General features: G+C 42.7%; 1 protein-coding gene across 1 annotated transcript in view; it reads left to right on the plus strand.

The window, feature by feature from the left end:
- Positions 1-8,845: 8,845 nt before the first annotated feature.
- The window catches only part of Agbl1 (AGBL carboxypeptidase 1), a 693,592-nt gene continuing 678,873 nt past the window's right edge, over positions 8,846-23,564 (plus strand). The window contains exons 1-4 of the mRNA XM_038313425.1: positions 8,846-9,026; positions 10,749-10,895; positions 15,500-15,631; positions 19,961-20,054. Coding sequence (XP_038169353.1) covers positions 8,846-9,026; positions 10,749-10,895; positions 15,500-15,631; positions 19,961-20,054 — 554 coding nt within the window. The remainder of the gene's footprint in view (positions 9,027-10,748; positions 10,896-15,499; positions 15,632-19,960; positions 20,055-23,564) is intronic.

The following is a 23,564-nucleotide window of genomic DNA, read 5'->3' on the forward strand; positions in this document are numbered from 1 at the left end:
TACCTTCCGAACCCTCTCCCTCACACTGGACGCCTGCCTTGTAACTCTCAGATTATATATAATGTCTCCGAAAATAGGTCTTAAGATTGGGTTAAGGATGGCCACTCCCTGCAAATTTAGAGAGCACTCATGTTGGTCCATGAAATAACAGATGTCCCTGCAATGCCTGCCACTAGGAAGTCTGATCTATGCCTGTAGTAGATATTTTCTCATTGCTTTGACAAAATGCCTGACAACAGCACCTTAAAGAAGGAAGAATGTGTGCTGACTTTCAATTTCAGGGCGCACAGGGCATCATGGTGAAGACAGCATGAAGGCAGGAATGCAAGACACCTGACCACATTGCCTCTGAAGTCAGGAAGTAGAATGATAGGTAGGTAGGTAGGTAGGTAGGTAGATAGATAGGTAGATAGATAGATTGATGATTGATTGATTGATATATGATAGATAGAAGTAAACTAGTTAGATAGTAAATTAGATAGATGATAGATAGATAGATAGATGATAAATAGAAGTAAACTAGTTAGTCAATTAGATAGGTGATAGATAGTAAATTAGAAGGATAGATAATACATAGGTAGATGGATAGATGATAGATAGATAGATAGATAGATAGATAGATAGATAGATAGATAGATTGATTGATATATGATAGATAGAAGTAAACTAGTTAGATAGTAAATTATATATATATATATATAGATAGATAGATAGATAGACAGACAGACTGACAGGTAGGTAGGTAGGTAGATGGGAGATGAATTCTGGCCCTTAGCACCTCCACTCCCCTTTAACTTCAAGACCCTATCCCATGGGATGATGTTTCCCATGTTCAAACTGGATCGTCTCTCAGTCTCTCCTCTCTGCTAACACCTCAAAGACGCACTTAGACACTTAGAGGTGTGTCTCCTACGAGAACCAAAGTCCAGTCAAGTTGACCTGCAAGGCAAACCACCACCATGCCTCCTTTGGATCTTGATCAAGCCTGGCAATTGGCTTTAGATCATAGCTACCACGGCTGTGTTTTGCTGAGTGATAACTTGGCTTGAGATCATCTCCCCCCTCTCTCTTGTTTTAGAGACAGGGTTTCTCTCAGTAGTCCTGGCTGTCCTACAACTCACTCTGTCCATCAGGCTGGCTTCTAACTCAGAGATCTGCCTGCCTCTGTCTCCTGAGTGCATGTGCCATCACTGCCCAGCTTTTAGAACATCATTTACGAAGTAACTGGGTGTAGGACTTGGAAAGGGACATCTTCTCTTTTCCTTTGGGAGGAAGTTTCCTGAGAAGTGCTTGATCCAGTGGCTTCTCGGGAGTATGGCTGAGTTTCCTGGCTTGGATGCTTTTCATATATATTTTAAAGGTGGTGGATCCAGTGAGCATCAAAGCAAGCAATGACTGCTGCTGGCTGAAACAAGAAGGTTATGCCTCCCTTCCTCAGTGTTGGTGTTGAGGCGTGGGTTGTTGGCCCCAGGAGGCATTATTTACTTGCTGTGTTTAGAAACCATCTGAAAGAGCTGGAAACTGTTTGACGGTACTTTTCTGTCATCTTGAATCCTAACCTGTATGTTCCGTGCTGTGATTTGTCAACTGTGTCTGGAAGAGACATCGCAGCCTGCTTAGAGTAGAGACCGAGATGGCTCTCCCACGAATGTCGTTGAAAAGAAATCAGAGAAGCCTTCAGGGATATGCTGCTGTTGATTACTGTTATGATTAGCATTAGGACTGGGAGTTTTCACCATCCACCGAGGGACAGCAAGTGTGCCGGGCCTTGTTGACAAAGCACAGGATTCCAGATTGTTTCTGCCAGGGGAAGCAACTTCCTTCCCTCCAGATACACACACACTTCCTCTCCGCTCTCCTGATGAGTATTTTGCTAAGTCTGGAACCTCGTGACCTAGAATAGAAACTGACTCAGGAGGCTGTGTCTCTAATGACCTTCCAACCGGTTTTTAGGTTATTCACCTTTTCTTCCCCATAAGCAACCTACACATGTGTTTATTTACTCATGTTTTTTTTGAGTATTTATTTTAACCAGATCTTTGTACTTTGGATATGCTGTATCTAACCCAATAAGACCTATGAGTTAGGAATAATTATTAGGGGAATACCATGAATATGGAAATTAAATTTTACGGATGTAGTGGAAGCTGGCCTTAAGTGAACCTGCATTAGAAGTACATTTTTGAACACTTGTCAAGCATATCCAAGCTGTGTATTTGATATACTTCTGTGACAATGCTCACACTGAAAATTCCAGGATAAGGGGGACAGCACAGCAAGGCCATGACAAATCGCATATTGTGTGTCCGATTTCCACTGCCCAGTTTCATCACATCCATTTCTTTCCACCTCATTCTAACCAGTCCCATTCTACCCCATTCCATCCCATTCATTTTAGATCTTCTCATTCCCTTCAGTCCCATCCCTTCTACCTCATCCCATTCCATGGCTACTGGACTGGTCTGTGCAGGACCCCATACTAGATACTGGAGATGCCAAAAGGAATAGTCCACAACTCTTAGTCTAGAGGAGTTCACAGCCCAGATGAAGTGTGAACAACTTGAAAGCATCTGAGAAATGTTCTACTCTTCTGCTTGACGATGGTCTAGGACCATCCGCTTGAATATGGAACAACATCGTAGCCCAAATAACTGATAGAATGTAGTTGGTATGGCACGTTTGATTTCTGGGATGGTGTCAAAAGAAGCCTTGAGACTTTGAACTAATTCTCCTTGAATGCTATCCCTGGGGAGCATCCGCTGTCATGTCAGACATTCAAGATACTTAAGACTCTCCTGCTAAAAGGAACATGTGTGGTCAATAGTCCAGGTGAGCCCTGCTCTCCAGATATCCTGTAATAGTTCAGGACATCTGATCAGCACATCTGCCAGCACGGTTTCTCTTTCTGACCCCAGTTGTCACCAAGAAAGGCAGAAGAAACTCCCAACCACATCCTGTTCCAGTCCCTCAACCCCCAAATCAAAAGATAAGATAAAAGAATGTTGTTTGAAGCTTTTGAGTTTTAGAGTAAATTTGTTACCTCATTGTATATCACCAGAACAGGAGGGGGTAAAAAAAATTGTTGGGAGCAGTGAGACCCCAGATCCTGAATTTCTTGTAATTCCCTGATCTGAGTGCCTACAGCTGCTCTGAGCACGAGACCTTCAGGAGTTCCTGATGGCAGAGTGGTTTCTGGTGGGTTTGGCTGGGGCGTGGCTATCTCTATATAATCTGCCCCTGAACACAATAAAGGGGGCATTCTTGGGGAATTCAAGGATGACCCATGTCGCTGTCTCTCTGTCTGCGTGTGTCTGTGTATTTTAACTTCCAGCCCCTTGCCCGAAGCTTGGTAACTGGGTAATAGCGCACAGAGCACAGACACGGGGGTGCGGTGCGCAACAAAAAATCAGATTCAAGTAAACATTATTTAAGGGAGAGTATGTATAAAGTGTTGTTGAAAAAAGCAAATGTACAGAAAATAAGTTTGTTTCCCGGGAGGCCAAGCACCTATCCCCTTAAGTGGTTACCAATCATACCATAGTCTTTATGAACACCACCATCTACTGATCCACTGGACTTGTGCAGCTCCCAGTGTTTTTAAACATTTGAGAGTTGTGGATAAGGGGTGCTGAGAAAACTATACAGAAGGGGAACTGGAGCTAGAAACTGAGATATGACTGGAAGAGAGAGGGGATAAATGATGTTCAGTCAGTGGCATCAGGATGAACAAATCCCTGAAGGCATAGGTACCCATGATGCTCTTGGGCACACTAACGGGCTCTGTGTCGCTGACATACTCCGCCCTGGAGGAGGAGGAAGGGCCGGGAAGGTGCCTATATGGCAGCGCTAGGAAGGGTCTTATTTTCATATCGCGGTGCTGAGGCAGGAGGAGGAAGGTAAGAGGGAGATACAGATATTTTGAAGGCAAGGAAGCAACACATTCAAAACAGCTGATGAGAAAATTGTTATTCAAAACTGCAGGCCCTGAAAGATGCGGTTTGTTCCTCCAGCTGTTTGTCTCTCCCTGAAAGCTTGGCAGATCCATTTTTTATTGGAAAGTCTTACCCGACAGGGGATTACTCAGTGATTCATTTAAAAGGAATCATTAAAGGAAAATCAAGGCACATCACATCCTGTCTTCTTTAATTGCTCATTTATTATTACTGTGGCTGAGATAACGGCTCGTGCTATTCTTCTAAATAGTGTAAAATATTTATTGGTAAATATAGCAATGCATAAATTCATGCCAGTTGAGAGTTTGAGGGGCATTTTTTTTTCCCTCCACTGATAGCCATAATTTTTACTTAAAGAAAAACAGCACCGATGTCTTCTGGCTGAGCACTGAGTGAGAAAGCCGTGAGCTCAACATCTGTAGGGAGACAGCATCTTCTTTGTTTCTTTATCATATCAGGGTTCTCTAGGTGGACATACAACACGCCTGGAGAAACCAGTCGCTTTTCGATGAAGACCTCTAGGCTTGGGAAGAGGGCAATAAAGGTATACATGTTTTCTTTAAGGGTCACAACTGAATTAAGTAGTCAACTCTTCAACCTTAAGAGACTTTGTATAAATGAGGGTGTTTGTTTTGTTTCTTCCCTGAAAGTCCACAGGTAAGTGGATCTGAAAGCATTACAATGTCACCTAGGACTCAAGATAATGTCTTCATACAACAACATCCAAAAACAGGGGTTTAGTTTTCTGAATAAAATCATTTTCACAGTCTTCCAGCAGATTTCAATTCAGGTTTTCTTTCCCCAGAGTAAGGACTAAATATACTTCTAAACTAGTCATGTTAACTCCAGAAAGGCTTCGAAGAGTTGGCCAGGTTCCTTTTTTAGGCTATGGAGAGGGACCAGCATCCTTTTTCAGTGCTAGATTGCTCCTTTGAAGCAATTTTGTTTTTAAAAGAATACATGTATTTACTTTTATGTGTATGGGCATTTTGTATGCATAAATGTATGTGGACTGCATGCGTGTAGTGTTCATGGAAACCATAAGAGGGCATCAGATCCCCTCGGACTGGAATTGTAGATGGTTGTAAACCATTGTGTGAGGGCTGGGAATTAAACCTGGGTCCCCTGTAAGAGCATCTCTCTAGTCTCACATACAGGGTTTCATGGAAGGAACTACAGAGGGATGGATGATTTGTGTGCAGCCTGTATTGTTGGCCACAGGTCAAAGTAACTTGGGGCTGGTGACTTAATATGTAACATATGGCCAGCTATATCCCTACTGGAAAATACAATAGGAACATGCAAGACAAGGATGTTCTCAGGGAATATTAGTGGGCCCTGTAACAAAGAAGGCAATCCTTTAGCTGGAGAAATTAATTCAATAAAACACACAGATTGCCTATTACACCTCAGGAGATGGGAATACAGAGACAAATAAGACCTAGCGTTCTCCCACAAGGTATTTAAAATTCTCTGCACCATCTGCTCTATTCAGTTGGTCATAGGGAATGCAGGTTCACACACCAATGTCACTGTGCTGCCCTGTTTCCCTCTGGGAACAAGCGGCTAGAGCATGACTAGAACGTTCCACTGTCCCCTCTTTACTTTGGTTTCTTTGACTTTTCAGTCATGGATATGGCTGGGTAAAACGTCCCTCTCCTTGATGATCCCAGCACCAGTGTTTGCCTTTGCCATACTTTAGCATCCTGGGATACGTTAGCATCCCAGGTCTGACTGTCTGCCAGCTGTTATCTCAGCCAGGCCTGGCGCCTGTGACAGCAGGTTGTATTTTGATCAATATGTACCCTCACTGCCTAGTTGGTGACTGGAGCTCAGACGACATACAATCCAGTGCATGTCTGTGGGATGAGGGCATGAATAATTGAACGGAAGGAAATGAACATGGACCTTTCTTCCCCTTCCATCAGTTTCTACCTTGTTAGTTTTTTTCTCTCTCTTTTCCTCACCTCTTTATTTCCTCTTTTTCCCCTTTTCTTTGTAAACAGGAAATGAGTCTAATGTCTTAAGGTATAAAGCATTTGTACTGTGTCACGAAAAGCTTATATCTTCTCCTTTCACAGAACGATAGATTGTGATTGAGGTTGACTCATAAACATCAATATTAACCAGAGAAAGAATTCCATATGCATTTTTTATTTTACTGCAAATAATCTTTGGGTCTACTTGCAAATGGGTAGAATTTTGCAAACTTCCAAATGATAGATATATGTCAGATAAGATCATTGGTTCTTGTTTCCAGCTTTGAGTAGAGGAAGGCTCCGACATTTTCTGTTTCCATACCTAGCAGTAGCTAAAGGGTGATGTAAACTTAAAATTTGGGGTGTGATACCTTCTTTTAATATGCTAAGAGCCCCATGGAGATGCCTCTTCTAGGTCAAAACTTCCAGAAGAAATGAGAGAGTATACTTAGTGTTTTTCCTTATAGGTCTATATATCAAGTAGTGGGGGATCCCAGAAGTCCTAGTTACCTGCAAAAAGGAGTAACTCAGCTTTGGTATTTTGTCCATCATGATTTTCTCATTAATTTTGGTTTGTAAAAATATAGTATCAATCAGCAATGGAGGAGTGTTCCCCTTGCCTCACATCATCTCCAGCATAGCTGTTATCAGTGTTTTTGATCTTGACTGTTCTGACAGGTGTAAGATGGAATCTCAGCGTTATTTTGATTTGCATTTCTCTGATGGCTAAAGATGTTAAGCATTTCTTTAAGTATCTTTCAGCCCTTTGAGATTCGTCTGTTGAGAGTTCTCTGTTTAGTTCTGTATCCCATTTTTTTATTGAATAATTTGTTCTTTTAATGTCAAGTTTCTTGAGTTCTTTGCTGGTGGGAGTGCAAACTGGTACAGCCCCTTTGGATATCAGTATGGTGATTTCTCAGAAAATTAGGAAAAAACCTTCCTCAAGACCCAGCAATACCGCTTTTGGGTAAATACCCAAAAGATACTTAATCATACCATAAGGACATGTGCTCAACTATGCTCATAACAGCATTATTTGTAACAGTAAGAACATGGAGACAATCTAGATGCCCCTCAACTGAAGAATGAATAAAGAAAATGCACATTTACACAATGGAGTACTACACAGCGGTAACAAATAATGAAATCTTAAAATTTGCAGGCAAATGGATGGATCTAGATAAAAACATATTGAGGGAGGTAACCTACACCCAGAAAGACAAATACAATATGTATTCACTCAGAAGTGGCTTTTAGACACAAAGCAAAGAAAAACCAGCCTAAAGGCCACAAGCCCAGAGAAGCTAGACAACAAAGGGGACCCTAAGAGAGACATACATGGGTCTACACAGGAAGGTGAAAAAGACAAAATCTCCTGAGTAAATGGAGAGCATGGGGGTCATGGGAGAGGGTAGAAGGAAAGGGGAGGAAAGGAGGAGAGAAGAGAAAAATGTATAGCTTAATAAAAACAATTAAAAATATAGTATCAAGATAGACAGACATAAATAGATCTAATCTACATGGATAATAGAAAAAGACAAGATCTTTTGAGTAAATTGGGAGCATGGGGACCTTGGAAGAGGGTTGAAGGGGAGGGGAGAGGCAGAGAGGGGAGCAGAGAAAAATGTAGAGCTCAATAAAAATCAATAAAAAAGAATGAAATCTTAAAAAAGATTATCTACCTTAATGTCTTTTAATGTCCTCTGGAATTTTATGCTGGAATATAAAGCCCTGGTAGGTACTTTGAAGTATGACTTTCTGGAATGTGTATTGGATGGTAGTGGTCTTTGAGCATCCCTTGGTGTTTTTTTGTATTCCATTAGAAATATTTATTTCATATTTTCTCTGGAGCAACCCCTCAGCCAGGTGCTGTTTGCTAAAGGTTCTGGTACCTAGTGGAGATGGGATAGGAAGCTAGGTGACACTGTGATGTCAGAATTATCCAGGGAGTGTTATGTTAAGAACTGAAAGCTCTGTGATGGAGAGGTAGACGGTATCCCAGAGCTGGCTTGTGGGAAGGAAGGGTGGAGCTATCCCAGAGTCCGTCAAGTACTGGAAGGATCAGCTAGCACCGACAAGCCTAAAATGTAGGGAACGAGCTGCCAGAAGAGGGAACAGTTTGGTTGAATTTGTAGATCAAGCTATACATTGCTTAGGTAGGAATCTACAAGTTTCCATACCACAGGAAATACCTATTTTGGACAGGAGGATTGAAATTCATAGTGAAGTTGGAGACAGCAGCAGAAGATCATGAAAGCATTTGGCTTCCTGCCTTTGTCGTATGTACAGTGGAGAATTATGGAGGTCTTTGAAGCCGATAAAGAGCACAACACTTCCTCAAGGGAATGTTAAGACTTTGTTGTAAATGGCGCACCTACCCAAATAAACAAAAACAAAATGATTCCTCCTCCAGCCTTACAATGGGAACCTAAATGTGGATTGTATTTCTGGAACTATGATATAGGTTATCTCAGAAAATTCTGCCAATTTTCCACCCTCTGAACGAAGACTTTTCTTCTGAAAAACAAGTGGCAATGTCAAGATTTATAAGGATTTCTAAGACAACCCTCACAAAAGGATCTGCTACGACTCCACTCTTTTCTGGAGAAAATCAAAGTTTATCTTTGTTTCACAAGTCAGTATTTACATCAGCAAATTCAGAAGGCTTCTGTTTCTTCTTGTGATCAGCACTAAAAACAATCTGAGGCTAGTTAAATATCTGATGTTCTGTGACCAAGGCCTCTGAGTCATTCAACAATACTCGTGTTTGTGTGTACCTTAATAATGCCATTATTAAACTGGTCTCCAAAGAGGGGTCTCAAATACTATCTAGGCACAGCTGGTGAAGCCCCTATCTCAGCGAGTATACTTGTTGCTACTTAATGAGTGCTCCCTTGTCCATTCCTTTACTTTATGGAGTCCTTCTCAGTGCTACAAAGGTTAACTCTGCCTATTCTTTGCATCTCTAACCAAGCTACTTCTATCGTCTTGCATTCCTTGCCAAGATATCTGTCTGTGTTATCATTGCAGAGCTCCTCTGATAAAGCATCGATCCTGGCCATCCTCCAGGTCCTCAGCGATCTGCTTTCTGTTGGTGAGTAGACTGTGCTCACATCAAATCTTATGGTGAACTGGGGCCAGTGCTGGCTGTGATCTGTCTCAGGAACCCATGAAGCTGGGTAGTTTTGTAATTTAGCTTTCCTGGGTGAGACAGAACCCCCAGCCCATATTTTCCCCTTGATGTGATGTGACAAGACCTATGTAGACTGGGATAATTATACTTAGGCTCTTGGGTCTGGCCACCTACCTAACAATGCCCAAACTAAGGAGGCAGTGAGGTGTCGGGTGGCTTTGCTATGTTTTCTCCTCTGTAAAGCCAAATGTCTTCATCTGGGAGGGCTCCTCAGCCACTACACTCCTCACCTCCCTAGGCTCCCTTCCTCTGTGGTTCACCGGAAGAACTAGGGACTGCAGATTTCTTACATATATCACGTGGAGATAGGACTTTGAGGCAGGGAAGCCATTTACATTGATAGAAATGGGATGGTAGGATTGAGTACCTAAAAGTCAGCTGGGTAAACTGGGTTAAGCAATATTAGCACAAACAGGCAACATTAGGGATGAATGGCATCATAGAGATGGAAACCTTAAAGGTCACATCACACTGTGGCCTCTTTTAAAAATCAACTTCTATGTCCGTTGGTGGCAGGGTCACTTCCTGTATTTTTTTGTTTAATGAATGAGTTCCATTTTGCAGGCCATCACTCATCTTCTGGGCTAAACCTGTCTTCAGGAGGAGTGTGAAATCTTTAGAATTAAGCCTTGGAATTTCTTCTCCAATATGAATGTTTTGTTTTTCTTTCTTAAGCCAAGGTCTCACTCTATAGCTCAGGCTGCCCTGGAACTAGCAACCCTTCTGCCTAAACCTATGTGTTACAAATGTGCACCACCACTCCTGGATACGGTGGCTCTCCCCTCCCTTCCTCTCCCCCCTTATTTTCTCCCCTCTTTTTGGTAGACAATCCTGTTTTCATTAGGATGGGGAAAACAGAATTTCTCCTTTAATATCATTATAGCTTGCTGGCTACCTTGATTAGGCAGCACAGGGCCTTTCCCATGTTAATGTGTGATCACTACTTTTGAGGTATCCTTGGGTAAAGTGAGAGAGGTCTTATTCAAATCTGTTCTTTGGTAGAAAGACCAATACTTCCCCATTGCTCATGACTCTGTTCGAGAGCCCTCAGATGGTAGGCCTGGATATTTTGTTTCTTAGGCCATTCTATAGTGATTCCTCTATTTCCTTTCTACTCATTGCTAAAAGAGCAGAATTAGAAAATCATTACATCGTCAATAAAATGATTATAGATAAGAAACAACCCCTTCCTGTTACTAATGTTTCCAGTGTTTTGTAGAAGAATATTTAGTATATGATGATGTACATTATATATATATACATATATATATACATATATATATATATAATCCCTGCATGTCTATTTATATAAATATACATACCTATATACACATCTGTAAAAAGTTGACAGGTCTCCAGAACTTGCAATATCATTCAATTTGTCATATTTGTGGAAGGTAAATATATTAAAATATCTACATATTTCACAATTGCCATATTTCACACCTTTCTCCCTTCAGATGGTAGTACAACTTGAAGATGACTCATGTCGAGCATCTGCCAGTCTGTGTTTCTGTGGAGAAATGAATGAGCCTTCGCTTGTCTCTGGCTGTGAGGGCTGAGGTCTGCTCTGGCGAGTAGGGTTACTATCTGAGGCTCATCTTTCCTCTGGTTTCTTCCCAGGCACAGACCGGAGGATTCACTACATGATCAACAAAGGTGGCAGTGAAGCCCTTCTGCAGACTCTGGTGGACACAGCAAGAACAGCATCTCCTGACTATGACATCCTCCTGCCTCTCTTCAGGCTGATGGCCAAAGTTGGCCTAAGAGGTACTAACACTTCAAGACCCAATGATGACTGACAGCATACTTCTGGAGTTGTTCCCTGAGAACATTTGGGGAAACCCTGGAGGGGAGGCAAAAGGGAGGTCTCCAGTGCCTTGGTGATTGCGAGGCTGGCTTATATAAGAGGAATTTTACTTTTGGTTATTGTTATTTTGAAGCACAGAATCTTGCATGGTTTTGAGTCTGGCTTCAAACTATGTCGCTCAGGGTGGCCTCAGATTTACTGCAATCCTTCTGCCTCAACTTCCTACACACTGGGAGCAGAGGTATGCACCATACTACTTGGCAAGGTAAATTTAAAAAAAAATCTAGATGTCAGGTAATAAAAAATGTGGTGCTTAGAGACGAATGAATGGCATCCAGACGCTGTAGTCACAGCCTGCACGGACTGCAAAAGCTTGGATCGTAAGTCAGAGAAGATGGGAGTGGCTCCAGTGCATTTTAAAAAGAAACAATTCTGGGAGATATTTCTCACAGGGAAGGACAATGCGTGCATTAGCTTTCCCCTCTTGGTTAGGAAGCAGAGTCTCATGTAGTCAAGTTAGCCTGGAACTCATTACGTAGCAAAGAATGACCTTGAACTCCTGAGTGCTGGGATTACAGATAATGTACCACCAAACCTGACCAGACTTGGGCATTCAATTTTTAGAGATATCATAGCAAATTATCACAGACTATTTGTCATTATGCACCATAAATATAATCTCTGATACTTCAGGAGTCCATAAGTCCCAAACCAAGTCCTGAGAGGGTAGTTAGTTTTGGAGGTCCTGAGGGAGATTCTGTTTTGTTTTCTCTCCTAGTGCTGCCAGAACCTTTGCCCGTCCCTCCGTCCTTCCGTCCGTCCTTCCTTCCTTCCTTCCTTCCTTCCTTCCTTCCTTCCTCCCTCCCTCCCTCCCTCCCTCCCTCCCTCCCTCCCTCCCTTCCTCCCTTCTTCCCTCCCTCCCTCCCTTACTTCCATTCTCCCTTCCTTCTTTTCTTCCTTCCTTTCCCTTCCTCCCTCCCTTCCTCCTTCTCTGCCTCCCTCCCTCCTTTCCTTTCCCTCTTTCTTTTGATTTGTAGACAATCCCTCCCTTCTCTATCTTGGGACAGAGCGCTCGCTGTGTTCACTTTGTGTGTTCTCTCTTCTTCATGCAGGGGTGTCCGTCATAAAGTCTAGGTGCCAGTCTGTCCTGTCTGATCCCTTCTTAGCTAATTCAATGTACAGACCTCTCTTTCCAAATTAGATGGCATCTCAGCTGTCTGGGGGAGGGCACTGTTAGTTCAGCCTACTGTGAAAAGTCACATAGCAATAGAGCTTCTGGTTATTTCTCTTTCCTCCTGGAGGATCCAGAAACATCTTCTTAGGTCGCTGGAACTTCCTGGAGCAGGGTTGAATAATCTAAGTATTTAGAGTTCACGCAAGCTTTTGCAAAACGCTTTAACGGTTAAACTTAAACTGTATGTTGGCTGTCATGATGGTCACAATTGAGAAGCAGCTCAGGCCCCTTTTGATGTTGTTGTCAGCAGCAGAAGCCGAAGGCTACAGCACACTCTTTCAATGTTTAGATCTCTACTTCACCCTCATTGGCTTCCTAGAAATGGATCACAAGACAGGCATTAGCTAGCACCTGCATGGATATGTTCCAGCATAACTAACAATATTCATTTAGTGATTGCTCATGCACCGGTCTACACACTGCAGGCATCTCAGTGATCAAGACTGTAAAGGAGTCTGCTCTCGCTGAGCTTCTGTTCCAAGTGAGACAGGCCAGCTGGTCAGCAAATGATTAGCCGGATGGTAGCAAACTGTGATGAGTGCCTCAAGGAAGAGAAAGACTGATGCTCCCCTAGGATGGCATGGTCAGGGACGGTGACATCCGAGCTGAAACCTGAAGAACGGGGGAAAGTCAGCAAAGCTGAGTGGGCCAAGTGAACTCTAAGAAAAGACAGTAGAGACCTGATATATCCCCCAGGCACACAGGGAGGGCTGGTTTCAAGTCTGTCCTTGATGCTTACTGGCTGTGTGACCCTGGTCAAATTACTTAAAGATTATGAGCCATGGTGCTCTTATGTCTAAATTGGAAGCATAAAATTTAATTCCAGAGTTTCTAGGTAGATTAGATGAGGCATTAGGCCACATCCTTAGCATATGGGGCTAGGGACTAACAGTCAAGTGACAAGAGACATACATTGACAGTGGTTCCTTGTGCATGTGGTTTTATATGTATATATGTGTGTTCATTTATTCACATGTATGTACATGTACACATGTACATGTAGAAATCAGGGGGTGATGTTGGATATCTTTCTCATTTTCTCACCGCTTTGTTCCTTTGAGACAGTCTCTCATGGAACCCAAAGCTCACATTATTAGATTTGTTTGTCAGTGAGTGAGCTTCTGGGATCCTCTTACTATTGCTCCCCCATAGTACTGGGGTTACAGGTGTATGTGCAGTCACACACAGCTCTTTGCATTGCTGCAGAGGATCTGAACTAAGTTCCTCATGTTCACACATCAATAACTCTTACCTACTGAGACATCTTCCCAGCTTCAATCTTAACAGCAAATTTCATTGTGTCTATTGGGGTTTTCACCATGGCATTATGAAATACAAGTAGCTGTGTCATTACAAAATGAAGCAGATGAACGTATCTGCGATCTCATAAAATCGCTTTATTTTCACAACGGGGGCAGCTAAAATCTACATATTTAGCAGGGAACAATTTTGTTAACTTCATCTTCACGTTGCACACAAGAGCTCTAGATTTGTTTACCTGAAGCTGAAATTGCTATTTCATGCCTCTTGACCCATCCTCCTTCCCTGATTCCTCTCCTCGGTCCCCGAAGTCAGCCGGAAGAAGCAGAGTTTCATTCTTCACTGTTGCGCACACACACCCTCTTACTAGCGGGGGTGACTTGCCAACTAGACAAAGGAGAACAAACGTTGGTGAGGGTGTGAAGAAAAGGGAGCCTTTGCACACTTTGCAGTGCTGAAAATCAGGATGGCCATTATTGAAAAATGACATAGAGAATTTTTTTTTTCTAAAAAAAGAGCTACCACATGGCCATGGTGATCCACCCCTGGACCCTAACACTTGGGCAACAAAGGCAGGAGGCTCAGAAGCTCATAGTCAGTCGAGGGCCAGACTGGGCTACAGGAGACCCTGTTTCAAAACAAACAAACAAGCCCTAAAATTACCATCTGACTGAGAGATTTCAGTAATCTCTGATTTGAACAAATACCCAAAGGAAAAGAAATGAATAATTTATAAAGATCTCTCCTTCCTGTGTTCACTGTAATAATATACACAATGACCACAACATAGAAATAGCTTAAGCATCCACGGGTAGATGCCAGATTAAAAAAAAATGTGGTATGCATATGAAATGGAGTATTATGTAGCCTAATGGGAGTACCCAGAGAATTATGCTAAATGAAATAACAAAACAAATATAGAAATATATCTTTTTGAGTCTTACAACAGTCATGATGACTTAAGGCACCACACTTAGGAAATGACACAAACAAATGTTGCTAGACACAGTCACCTGCTAGTGGGTACAAAAAGCCTAAACAAGAGGGTCTTTCCTTGGTTTCAGTGCTTTGTAACTATTAAAATGATGGTGACGGTTTGCCTACAACACTAGATGCCAGGATATTCGAGCAATCTAGAGATACTTTTTAATTTTTATTTGCTTCTTAAAATCTGTTTTTACTTTTTATTATGAAAATTCTTTGTTAAGTAGAAAGAGTATCACCATCTCCCAATGACTTTGCTCTACCTTCTCTAAAACTTCTGTACTATCTTTCGCATATTTATAACAACATCCAATCAAAAATGTAAGACCCAGGCCGGGCACACGCTTTTAACCCCAACACAACTTGGGAGGCAGAGGCAGGTGGATTTTTGTGAGTTTTGGGCCAGCCTGGTCTCCACTGTGAGTTCCAGGGCAGCCAGGGCTATGTAGAAAAACCCTGTCTCAAAAAAGAAAGAGGAAAAAGGGTAAAGAAAAGCAAGCAGGGGCCAATGAAAGCCCATGCACTACATTTGAAGGCTGTGTTGTTTCCATCACCCCAGATTTGTCTCAGCTACATTGGAGACACATGAAGATGACCAGGAGTGTCTTCAGAGTCCAAAGACTTGCGTTCTTAGTCCCCAGAGCCACCCTGTCCATAAGTGCACCCAGAGTTTCCCTATTCTGATGGATTTGGTTCTGATGGGGGCATATCTATCTCTCTCTCTCTCTCTCTCTATCTATCTATCTATCTATCTATCTATCTATCTATCTATCTATCTATCTATTTTGGTTTTTCGAGACAGGTTTTCCCTTTCCCTGTAGTTTCTAGAGCCTGTCCTGGAACTAGCTCTTGTAGATCAGGCTGGCCTCGAACTCAGAGATCCTCCTGCCTCTGCCTCCCGAGTGCTGGGATTAAAGGCGTGTGCCACCACCGCCCGGCCTTGGGGGCATATTTAGAATATTTTTTAATGACATTAAAAAAGTGTCTTTGTCTGTACTTGTCTTCCCCCTTGTCATTTCCCTTCTCTCCCAAAGCCTTCATAATGAATTTGAGACATAATTAAGAGAGATGGATTTGTGTTTTTAGATAAGAAGTTTGGACAGAAGGCACTGGAATTAGAAGCACTTGATGTGACCTTGATTCTGGCCAGGAAAAACCTGTCTCATAGCCAGAACCTCCTACACTGTCTCTGGGCACTGCGAGTGTTTGCCTCTAGTGGTAAGTTCCAGGCCTGGTTGGGACATCTGGAAACCATGTGGTGGTGTGGGGGAGCGAGGGTTTGCATGGAGGTGAGGATGCATGCGGTTCCATGCAGACACAGAAAGGAACCTGAGAATCCAGAGACTGCAGAGGCCAGAAGCTGTTTATTTATTGCCTTGGGTCTGGTTCCGAGGCACTGGCTTTTCCTTTGACTTGCATTCACAGCATCCCAAGGTTCTCTTTCAGAACCATGGGTTAAAGAATTCGCGTGGCAGGAGAAAGGCAGGCTTCCTTCAGGCCTTGATATAGCCATAACATTATGTGTTATGTCTTTTTTTTTAAAAAAGGAAACAACATAATGGCTGGGGAGATAACTCAGCCAGCAAAGTTGTTGACTTGCAAGCCTGAGGCCTTGAGAGTCCACATGAAAATCCTGGGATGGTGATGTGCACTGCTAATCCCAATGCTTGGGAGTTAGAGACAGGAGGACTCAGGGAGCTCGCTGGCCAGCTGGCGTAGCCTAATTAGTGGGGTCTAAGCCCATGAGAGACCCTGTCTTCAGGGAAGGAGACGGCATTCTTGTGGATGACACCTGGCCTCCTCAAACACGTGCGTGTGAACCCACCCACACGCTTGTGCATCTGTGCGCACACACACACACACACACACACACACACACACACATTAAGGACGTGGGGAAAATGTATAGCTAATTAAAAACAATAAATTATAAAGAAATATAAAAGAACAAAAAATAAAGAATAGTCTTAATCTCACGAAGCTGCTCACTGTTATAACAAAATTGGTACTGATTTTTTTCTAACTTTATGCTCTTTCCCAACAAACCCTCTCTCTGGGTGATTGCATCAAAACATGTCAGCTGATAGTTATTAAGCATCTACTTAATTCAACTATTTTTAATTATCACAATAATTATGTGTTTCGATCTACATTTTTATATCTCAGCAAAGAAAAAGCCAGCAGCTTAAAAGAGTGAAGCGATTACTTAAATTTATACAGATAAAAATCCTGAAGGCTGGCTTTAAAATTCCAAAAATCACGTTAATTCTACTCCACACGGAGGCACTTTTCATTAATAGATTAGATTCTATACCTCCTATCTCACATGTAATGAGCGTAGACTTTCATTTCTCCTTTCTGAGCTCCCTTCCTGGGGAATAACAGTGACAATTATTTAGATGTAATATTCTCTGTAGGGGAAAGAATATGGGCTTAGAGCCAGGGAGCCCTGGCTTTGACTCTGGTGCTATTTCTTATGAGTCATGGAATGTGGTATTTGACCCGCTTAACCTCATTTTTTTTTACTTTGTAAAATTATAGCAGCAATAATTATTACTGTTAATCTGCTAGGTTTTTGTCTCCCTAAAACAACAGGAATTAATTTTCTCACGGTGCTAAAGGCTGGAGGTCTGAGATCAAGATGGTGGCGAGGCTTGTTTCTTCTATAGCCCGTCTCCTTGGCTTTAAGAAGAATCTGTCATCTTGCTGTGTCCCCATGGGTTTGCACATCCTTAGTCTCTTTCTATGCTTGAATATTTCTTATGACAGACACAAGACAGATTAGGTTATATTCCTCTTCCAGTGTGCCCCCTTAACTTAATTACTTCTTTACATCATGGGGATGAGGGCTTTAAAATGGATTTTGGGGGGGGGGGGAATGCAGACAACCCTCAGCAAATTTCATAGACTTGTCAGATGGGATAAGATCGTGTGCATAGGTAACACCATGACACAGCAGCTGCCCTTTCCCCACCCAAAATTTCTCTAATATTTTAAAAACACATGAAGAGTACATGCAGGAAGAATAACTATGTAATTTCTCCAGATAGCCTAATAGCTGCTGAAATATGCCAATTTTATTCATTTTTATTTTACTTTAAACATAGGGTCTCATGTAGCTCAGACTGCCCTCAAACTCATCATATAGCCAAAGATAACCTTGAATTCCATATCGTCCTGCCTCCATCTCTCAAATGCTGGGATTGTAGCCATGTGCGGCTATGCCTGGCTCAGTATCTCAATTTTCTCTGTTGCATTTTCTTGATAAACATGGGGAATAATACATAAAGAGATGGTTTTCCTCCAGAATAATAATGAGATGGATTATTGGCTCTTTGTTCACAGACAGTGGCTTCTCTCTCTCTCTAACCCCCACATACCCACACACCCACACACACACACACACACACACACACACACACACACACACACACCAGAGAGAAAGAGAGTGAGAGAGAGAGAGAAAGAGAGAGAAAAAAAACAAAGACTATCAGAGTGCATTTGGTAATATCTGAATGAATCTGTACAAACCTGTCTCCAAAACAGTAAAAGAGGAACTGTGGCATTTTATGAAAGACAGCTGTCATTAGTGAGTAGCCTAAAAGCATACCAGTCAATCTGGAGCTTGCTAGCAGCACAAGACTTAATGTATCTTTTGGTTTCCTAAAGGCTGGGTGACTTGCTTTCTTTAGTACACATATGCATTGATCATGAATATTTAGCAGTACAGTATCAGCTTAGCTCTGAGAAAGCCATAATTTGTCTGTGGGTGTGAGAAGACCAGTTGGGTCCTATGCTAGTCTACATTTCTTTTACCAATTTTAGCTGTTTCATAAGGTCACAGTACCTCTGTCCATTGCATTGACTAGTGAAAGACTGGCAGAGTTCAAGAAGCCTGTGGGTTCTGTTTCTTTGGTGAGTTGTGACCCACTATTGACTGTTGGCAGGAATCTGTTAGTTTGTTCCCGGCTGCTCAGCCCCAAATAATCACACAGAAACCATATTATTTGCAATCCTGTTTGGCCAATAGCTTAAGCATATTTCTTGCTTGCTCTTATATTCTAAACTAACACATCTCCATTAATCTGTGCATCACCACGAGGTCGTGGCCTACCAGCAAAGTTTCAGCGGGCTCTAGCAGAGGCCGCTGTCCCTGGCGGTAGCTACATGGCTTCTCACTGACTCCACCTTCTTTCTCCTAGCATTCAGTTTAGTTTTTCGGCTTGACTCTACTCTGCCCTATCACAGGCCAAAGAAGTTTCTTTATTCATTAATCAATAAAAGCAACTCATATACAGAAGGACTCCCACTGGTGTTAACTGTTTCAGCAAGCTTTCTGAACAGCTACTCCCTTCTGATTCGTAGATTATAGTAATGGGTTTATGATACCCAATGAACTTGTTAGCAGCAGCTAGATAGCCATGTTGGGCAACCACCCAGTAAGAGGGAGCCCAGTGAGGTTTCTTCTGGCATTCTCTCCCAATTTCAAGCCTAGATTCTGTTTGAATCAGAGGTATTAAAACTGTACTGTCACTAAATCCACTTAATCCCTTAATTCGTATTGAATCATCTGCCAAAATTGTTATTCTAGTGTTATTTTCTACTTTAGAAGTAAGGAGTAAATTACTAACTACAAGAGTGGGAATTTGGGGGTCACCACTGGGGTGCCACATCCATCCAGTTCACTTGGGTGGTGATGGGTTGTACTCTTCTCAGTAGGAGCACAGACAGAGGAACATGTACCCCATACAACATATAACCCCTTAAAACAATCAAGGCATTGGCCACAGTCTCTGTCTTATATAGAGGATTGTGATATCGCCACCTCCAGAACCTCATTCCTTTCCTGTGGCCTGAAGCAAGTTAATCTAGTTCATCTCTTTGCATCTTTGACATGCCTTGTTCCCACTCATTTCCCAGAATAAGTCAGGCCCAAAGTACCAGGCAGTCTAGATCTACCCTCTCTGAAGCACTAGTACAATGGAGGAGAGAGAGGAGCCACCTTATCGGAGGATCATTTTTCTTTCTTCACATCCTTGTCCCCTCCTACATTTCTGCATCTCCTGGCTTCCTCTTCTGTGCTCCTCTCAGATTCAGCTGAGTTGAGAAGGGGTATGGACCATATTGGAAAGAAGCTGGGGCATCCTGGGAGATGTCAGTGACATCTGGAAGTTTTTATTTACCTGGTGTTCCCTTGACTTTCTATAGTTCAGATCTAGGACCATGTTTTAATAACTGGGTGAAAAGGAAAATATTCTCAGGCTGGTTACCTTGGAGCACAAGGACTCGTTCTTCTACTGGTATTCTAATAGAGATCAGTCAACTTATTGCCTCAGTCTTGGGGGATTCGAGTATTAAAATTGAGGAGAACTTGAAACTGAGGTAGAAAGAAAGAGTTACCCCATTTACTATACTGCTGGAAAGAGGTTTTTAATCTTTTCTTTTTATTGTATTAACGCCCTTAAAGTTGTCAATGATTAAATCCAAGTTGTATTAGCACATCTTCCTGTGACAATAGCTACTAACTACTGTCCTTTTTGTCTTCAGTAACCACAGGAGCCATGCTGGGAATTAATGGAGCGATGGAACTTCTCTTCAAGGTCATTCCTCCTTACACCCGAAAGCACACAAGGACAATCAGGTACCGGACATGTTCACAGTGGCCCTGGGCCGGCAAGGTGGAGATGGCTGCCCTTAGATCTTGATGCTCCCGCTCCAATCTGTTGCTGCCTTCTTCCTTGTAGACGTACAGTGTCTGCATCTCTACTTGCTCCAAAGTTTCTTACTTCCTCTTATCCTTATAATAATCCCAAATGAGCAGATAACCCCCGAGCTATAATGCAGAGAGAGCTGGATCTAAAGTTACAGTGCCAGCGGATAGTAGAGGTGAAGTTGAAATCCGTATCATTCCGACTGGAAACCTCACGTTCTCTTTTGTTGTTGTTGATTTTGGCCTGGTGCTTTCAGATAAGCCCTTTTTACCTGCAGTGATAAATGAGCATAATCCCCACGAGATAGCCCAGAAGTGACAGGGTCTCAAAAGAATCAACCAGTTAAACTTCTTCGATGAGTTCCAAGCCTCCTAATAGCCCATCATTGTTGTGTGCTGGTCTTGCTACGCGGTTTTATGATTGGAGAATGAAACCTGGCCTATTCCCTCTGCCTCTGCATCTTAGAGTGAGCCAATCACCCAGTGAAAAAAGGGAGATGGCTTCACATAAAGGCGTTAGAGATATTCGGAACCACCAAGATCCATCATTTATGGGAGTGACTCAGCGAGGACCTTGAGAGAGTATTAGAAGAAATTCAGCCAATTTCTAAGATCTATGGGGTCATTTGGCAAGTAGCATTTCCATGCCCAGCCATGATATTTTCTGCATCCTGGCATCAATCTTAGGCTCGTGTTTCACCTGATTATTTTTCTCTTGGGTCACCACAGTTATGCCATCATCATCCATTCTCCCCTACTGTTCTCTACACCAGCATTTCCTGAAGTGAAATATATTACATATCAGTCCCCCCAAAATGGCCCTGAGAAGTTCTGGCTTAAACAAAGTGAGATAGGTTTCTTTACTGTGAGACTTCACAAAGCCCTCTATACACACTGGGCCTAACTCTGTAGTGTGCTCCATTCTGAGGCCAATTTGGCCAGGGAAATTCTGCTTCTTACATATTATCTTTGTAAAGGGGCTAGGAGGGTATGCATTTCATTTTGGAAATTGAAAAACGGAGTCAACACAACTCTACCAAGGGACCTTTTTTGTGGTAGGTGAAAACCTCAGAGTTAAAACCAGGAGTAAACATAACCCCTTTATTTTTCTGTAGCTTTACTTTATTTTGGTCTTAAATGTTCACTGCATCAGATGACAAAAATTGTCATCAGGCATCGAAGTCAGATTAGTGATCCTTTAGCCCATGATGCCTTCCTTACTATCGGGTTCCTCTCCTGGGGCTGTATTCTAGATTTTAAGAAACTGGGTGGCAAGGAGAAATGCTGGCAGAAAACATAGCTTGTCTGTAGTCACCTGTGCCCATTGGGATGTTCGGTCTTGGGTATGTTTAACTTCGACACTGTGCACTGCCCTTGCTGCTGAGATCAGCAGTCTCAGTGTGTCTTTTGGTCACTAAAACATGAGCTTTATCCTGCCGTCCTAGTCATAAGGGTATAGCTAATATTTTCTGCCTGTAATATGCATTTTTCTCATATACTATGTAAAAATCAAAGTAGTGTTTACTGTGCCCCTGTACACATAAGTCTCAGTCAGTAATCTCTTCTTTGCCATGAATATCATGCTGTTTGAAAGGTTTTTTTTTTTTTTTTTTTTTTTTTTTTAAGAAAACCCCTCGTCTTTGTCAGTTAAACTTGGTTATCATGGGACAAGGTCCTATAGTTTTTCAGTCCTGATGGCTTCTGCTGTCTTGGTTACTAAAGCCAAGATTGGGAGGACAAAGCACCCAAACCACCATATGTAAGACAATCATAAATAGTTAAAGCACAGACATCCCCTTCTTGGGGACACCTACTGTTGTCATCTGAATTGCTTTTTTTTTTCCTCCTGCAAAAAATCAAGTTTGGGTGCAGATCTGATCAAGGTGCCTTAGAACCAGAGATTAACACAGGTGGAAGGCTTCTAAGAATAGGAAGTCGCCAAGGATCTCAGTGATATTTCTAAGCACCCTACCCACCACTTCAGCATGTCTGATCAGTCCTAGAAATTTCCCGAAGAAAAATGCCAAACTGAGAACCGAACAGCCACAGAGGGAGGGGCCTCTTCACCAGCCTTTCCAATGCAGGTGCCATCGACCTGGTGTTGATTAGGTGCCTAGAACAGCTCTCAGCTCTTAGCCTGTGCTGGTGTGGATTAGGTGCCTAGCTCAGCGCTCAGCTCTTAGCACACGTTGTCTCTCTTGAGCCTCTGTTCTTCTTTGAGGCAGGTACTATTATAGGGGGAAAAATTGAAGCTGAAAAAAGTGGAGATTTAAGGGAAAGAGCCAGAACTCAAGCGTTGCCTGATCCATGAGCCTCCACCTTTAAAGCACCTTGGAGTATCTTGTATTCTATTTCCAGGGTTATAATTCTAAAACCACCGTATGTAAGACAATCATGAGTAGTTAAAGTTTGCTTAAATTTCTTTTACCGTCTAAATGGTTCAGTTCCATGGAACAATTTGCTTAATGATAGGGAATCTTTCTCTTCAACTGAATGGCCATTTCCTCTCAAAGGCTAAATAACTATTCTCCCTGCTTTTGAATTCTTTCCCCAAGCCACTTTGTTTTCTAACCTTCCCCCACCACACACACCCATGCTTTCCAACTAGAACATGAGAAATGAAGGCCCCGAAGTTGGAAGACACCCCTTAGCAGCGCTAGCTGATTCCTTGGTGAGTCACTTCGGTTTCCTTAGCTTGACACTGGCATTTCTCCAAGTGGGAGTGCCAGGTCTGAATTTATAGGTTTGTTGTAGACATTAGAAATAATGGCTAGAAAAGTCCATGGGATTTGACATGCTAGGATACGTCAGTCACCGCTAATTGAGATGCAGCTGGGTGATGGGAGGCCGCCTGCCTGAGGCCAGACGGCTCCCCTAAGCACCATCTCCCAACTCTCAACTGAGATGAGTCCAGATAAATTCCACTAAGTTTCCTGCACTTGCATGCCAGACCTATGGTTTTGGGGGTTCTTCCAGGGGAGCAGATGGCAGCATGCCTGTAGGACATGAATACCCACCATGAGTATCATCCTTCTAACCCTTGCAAGCAATGGGAGAGTTAATCCAGGGTGGTTTTGTGAGAGCGGTGCCCAGTATGGTGCCACTCTGACTCCTTCCCCCTGTGGAGATTAAACCTGCTCTACTTCTCCTGTGTGTCCCCAAAATAGACATGCAGCTGTCCTCCAATCTCAGCGGTACTCAGGGCAAGATTTATAACTGTAGTTCCAGCCTTACTAGGGAGGAGGGCCTGTGTGGCGCTATCACAAGCCTCCCGTGGCTTGGTGCCAGGCTCCGTGCCTGGGAAGGCAGTCATTCCAGTCTTCCTTCATTTGCTACATGCCCACTGTGTTGGCACTCTTCACCAAAGTATTGTTGGTTTGGCTTGTGCCGTCTCACTTTCTTTTCCTCCCCATGCCTGCCATCTTGAGCTCAACAGTCACG

This window comes from Arvicola amphibius, chromosome 12 (genome assembly GCF_903992535.2).
Source record: "Arvicola amphibius chromosome 12, mArvAmp1.2, whole genome shotgun sequence".
NCBI lineage: Eukaryota > Metazoa > Chordata > Mammalia > Rodentia > Cricetidae > Arvicola > Arvicola amphibius.